The 4,365-nt window shown below is 55.6% G+C and overlaps 1 protein-coding gene across 1 annotated transcript in view; it reads left to right on the top strand.

Moving 5' to 3' along the window:
• The window catches only part of ADAMTS17 (ADAM metallopeptidase with thrombospondin type 1 motif, 17), a 92,038-nt gene that overhangs the window by 22,567 nt on the left and 65,106 nt on the right, over nucleotides 1-4,365 (top strand). Inside the window, 2 exon segments of the mRNA XM_014543573.1 lie at nucleotides 679-762; nucleotides 2,002-2,159. Of these exon segments, the coding sequence (XP_014399059.1) occupies nucleotides 679-762; nucleotides 2,002-2,159 (242 nt within the window).

Here is a 4,365-nt window from a genome sequence, read left to right on the forward strand (position 1 = left end):
GGCGGGGTGGGGACAGGGCCAGGGAGGGGCAGACGGGGACCCGAGAAGAAGCAGGTGACAGGGGCCCCTGGGGAGGAGCTGTGCACCGGCCCAGAGGGTTTTTGTTTGTTTTTTTAAAATATTTTTTTCTTGATTTCAGAGAGGAAGGGAGAGGGCAAGAGAGAGAGAAACATCCGTGATGAGAGAGAATCATGGATCGGCTGCCTCCTGCACGCCCCCTACTGGGGTCGAGCCTGAAACCCGGGCATGTGCCCTGACCGGGAATCAACCATGACCTCCTGGTTCATAGGTCGAAGGTCAATCACTGAGCAACACCAGCTGGACTAACCATTAACTTTTAATTAACATATTTTTTAATTAATAGAACTTACACTTTATGATGTAAATACATGAATTTATAGTTTATTCGTTTATATTTTATGTTTTAGTTTTATAGAATAATTGAACGCATAGAGGGTTCCCATAACGTTTCACCGGTTACTAACTTCTTACATTAGTACGTTGGTTATAACTAAAGGATCAATATTGGTCCATTATTCACTAGAGTCCATCGTTGGCTCCGATTTCCGTAGTTTTTACCTAATAGCTCTTCTCTGTTCCAGGATCCCATCGGGATACCATGATAGTTTTAAAAAAATGCTTAGATTGATCTCTTTCTCTCCTTTTCTCTCTCGATAGGTTTACAATATGTTCCAGCACCAGACCCTGGGGATTAAGGTGAACATCCAGGTCACCAAGCTCGTGCTGCTGCGACAACGCCCTGTGAGTCCCGTCAGCGCCGCACACGGAATGGACCGGGTCTGGCAGCTCCGTAGGAGCCCAGGGGGTTGTCTGGCTTATCCAGGCTCCCAGGCTCTGCAGGTGGCATCAGTGTGCCCGGGGCCAGGGACCCGGATGTCCGGGGAGAGGAGGGTACATGCCGTTCCTGGAAGCTGGGAGTGCAGCCGTCCGCTTAGAATCTCGAGGGCACCCTGAGCAGGGGCCTGAGCGCCCCCCTCCTCCGCCCGGCACGTCTCAGCAGAGCAGAGCGTGGTGTCGGCGAGGTCTCTGGCACCACGGCCGCCCTCCTGTCGCTCTCCCTGGGCTTCAGCACGTATTTGGAGTCCCCGTGGCATCGCTCTCTGGCATTTTGGTCGAGTGCTTCCCTGGGACACTCCCACGGTCAGGCAGGGAGGGTGACGGGGAGGGGCCGATGCTTGGTGGGCGCATGCTGTTCAGTTTACCGAAAAGAGCACTTGTCCTTTTTTTTTTAATATATATTTTTATTGATCTCAGAGATCAATGTCTTTTATTGATTTTGAGAGAAAGAGGAAGGGAGAGGGATAGAGAGATAGAAACATCGATGAGAGCGGAACATCGCCGATCGGCTGCCTCCTGCACGCCCCCTGCTGTGGATCGAGCCCGCAACCTGGGCATGTGCCCTGACCAGGAATTGAACCGGCAACCTCTTGGTTCCTGGGGTGATTGATGCTCTACCGCTGAGCCACACCAGTCAGACAAAGAACACTTTTCTTTAATAACATAGTCTGGCCCTGGCCGGTTGGGCTTGGTGGATAGAGCATCGGCCTGCAGACTGAAGGGTCCCGGGTTCGATTTCGGTCAAAAGCACATACCTCGGTGGCAGGCCCGATCCCCGGCCCCGGTTGAGGCACGTGTGGGAGGCAACCAATCGATGTGTCTCTCTCACATCGATGTTTCTCTCTCTGTCTCTCCCCCTCCCTCCCACTATCCTAAAAATCAGTGGAAAAATATCTTCGGGGAGGATTAACCAAAAATAAACAGCATAGTCTCCATCTGAACGTATACGTAGACCCACAGTGGCCTCTGTCTGCGTCTCTGCGTCCACCCACCAGCGTTAGGTTTGTATTCGGGGAAGCGTGTCCGGAACGACGACCCAGCGGGCAGCTGTGTCCGCCTCACACTGTAGTCTGAGCACCAACGCCAGCTTCCCTGGGGCCTTGGCTTCTCTCAATGCCCCCCCCGCCCCCCGATTTCTTTCAGGCCAAGCTGTCCATTGGGCACCACGGAGAGCGGTCCCTGGAGAGCTTCTGCCACTGGCAGAACGAGGAATACGGAGGCGCCCGGTACCTCGGCAACAACCAGGTGCCCGGAGGCAAGGACGACACGCCCCCCGTGGATGCCGCCGTGTTCGTGACCAGGTAACGTGGGAGGCGGCCTGCAACCCCAAACGTGCTTGGGGAAAGCCGTTTCCCGTGGGAGAGGGAAGAGGGCCGTCGGCTAGGAATTCAGGCTTGGCCATCGGACCGTGGGCCACCTGTTCGAGCCTCAGTTTCCTCATCCGGGCAGTGGGCATCACAGCAAAAATGTGGAGGCGACCCCCGTGTCCATGAGTGGGTGAGTGGATACACAGAAGGTGTCTCTCTCACATTGATGTTTCTCTCTCTCTCTCTCCCCCTCCCGTCCACTCTCTCCAAAAATCAATGGGAAATATCCTTGGGTTGAAGAGTAACAAAACAAGAAAAAAAAATGGTACAGATGCAAAATTTCGTGTTCGATGTGTTCGACCACAATTAAACATGTTTAAGAATGTCCTCTCCACCTGAGCACATTCTGGGGTGCTGATTGCACGCGGGGGGTTCTGAGTGGGGGTGCTGGGCAGGGGGGAGACTGGAGGTCAGAAAAGCAAGATTTCTTTTTCTTTTCTGTAATCCTTACCTGAGGATATTTTTCCATTGGTTTTTAGAGGGCGTGGAAGGGCAGATGGGGAGTGGGGGGCAGAGAGAGAGAGAAACATCGATGTGAGAGAGACACATCGATTGGTTGCCTCCCGCACACACCCTGACTGGGGCTGGGGATCAAACCTGCAACCCAGGTACGTGCCCTTGACCGGGAATCGAACCCAGTACCCTTCGGTGTGCAGACTGTCACTCTAACCACTGAGCCACCGGCCAGGGCAAGTTTTCTTCAGCCGCAGGCAGGGCCCGCCGAGGCCCCTGACCTGCAGCCAGCCCAGGGCCGGCCTTCTCTTTCTCCCTTTGGTGCTGGCACCTCCTGAGCTACCTGCGCCATCCCCACTCCGCCCACTGCTGCGGGGCTGCTGGGCCTACAGGACTGGCGTCTGCCCGCCCCGTCAAGTCCTCCGTGCCCTCGCAGATGTGAAATTAAAGACCTCCCAGCAGCCGGGGGAGGCGGTGTGAGAGTGGGGGCCGCCGCCAACTTGGCCGAGAGGCATTGTTTAATAATTAGAGGCCGAGAGCTGCAATTCCCCGGGTTGGATAATAACAGGCTGATGTTTTCGCACGGAAATTGGGTGTGAGGCCGCTGCTGCGCGGGGAAGCTGCTCCTTCCTCCCAGAGTGATCCGGCCCAGGGCCACGCAGCCCTGCGTCCTGGGCCCCAGGCGAAGTTTCTTCTCTTTTGTGTTCCCCCTCCCTGTCCCTCATGGGCTGAGCCCAAGCCCTGGACGCCCACCAAACCTGCAGACGGCCAGCCGCGGGGAAGGGAGCACAAATGACATCATGGCCAGCAGGAGCCACCGAGCAGGAGCGGCGGGAGCTGGGTTGTCAGCAGCTGCGGCCAGGGCTGGGGCACCAAAGCACCCCCGAGGGGACCGAGTCGGGGGCTGGGACAGAGGACTGGGACCCAGGCGTCCACACCTCGCTGGGCGTTACCTGTGACTCTATCCCCCCCCAGGCCCCGAGCCCTCTGTCCCCCCGAGAGCAGCCAGAGGCCAGGATGAGTCTGTACCTGCAGGATGGGGGTGGGGTCAGGTTTTGAGTAGCTTCACTCTTTCTCTTTTCCACCACCACATACCTGGGGGGACCAGGGGAGCTTTAAAGAAAGATATTCAGGAATGGCTTTGGCCGTCGTGGCTCAGTGGTTGAGCATCGACCTATGAACCAGGAGGTCACGGTTCAATTCCCAGTCAAGGGCAGGGTTGTAGCCGATCTATGATTCTCTCCCATCATTGATGTTTCCATGACTCTCTCTCTCTCTCTCTCCCTTCCTCTTTAAAATAAAAAAATAGATATATTTAAGAAAAGGAATGACTTTTGGGTTGCCTTCTGGCTCCAGCATCTAAACCCCGAGGCTGCCCGAGCAGAGTCGCTGGGGGAAGTCACTGTAGGTTGAGCGTATGGACCAGTAATTGTTTCTGACCCGTGACTTGGCACGCGTTTTCTCCCCAAATGCTTTCAGCTGTTGGAAGGAGGCCCTCCAGCCACCGAGTGTTTGGTGTGGACGAGTTTAGCTGGAAAAGGGGGGGTCCAGCTGTGTGGGTAGGTGGGGGTTGCACTGGGAAATGCAGATGAGCTGCTATGGGCAAGCCCTGCTGCTCATGACTCTTCATCGTCTCCCGTGACAAGTAGAGCAATGACGTTGCAATGGGCGGGATGATTCTCAGTGT

Source organism: Myotis brandtii, unplaced genomic scaffold, assembly GCF_000412655.1.
Source record: "Myotis brandtii unplaced genomic scaffold, ASM41265v1 scaffold329, whole genome shotgun sequence".
NCBI lineage: Eukaryota > Metazoa > Chordata > Mammalia > Chiroptera > Vespertilionidae > Myotis > Myotis brandtii.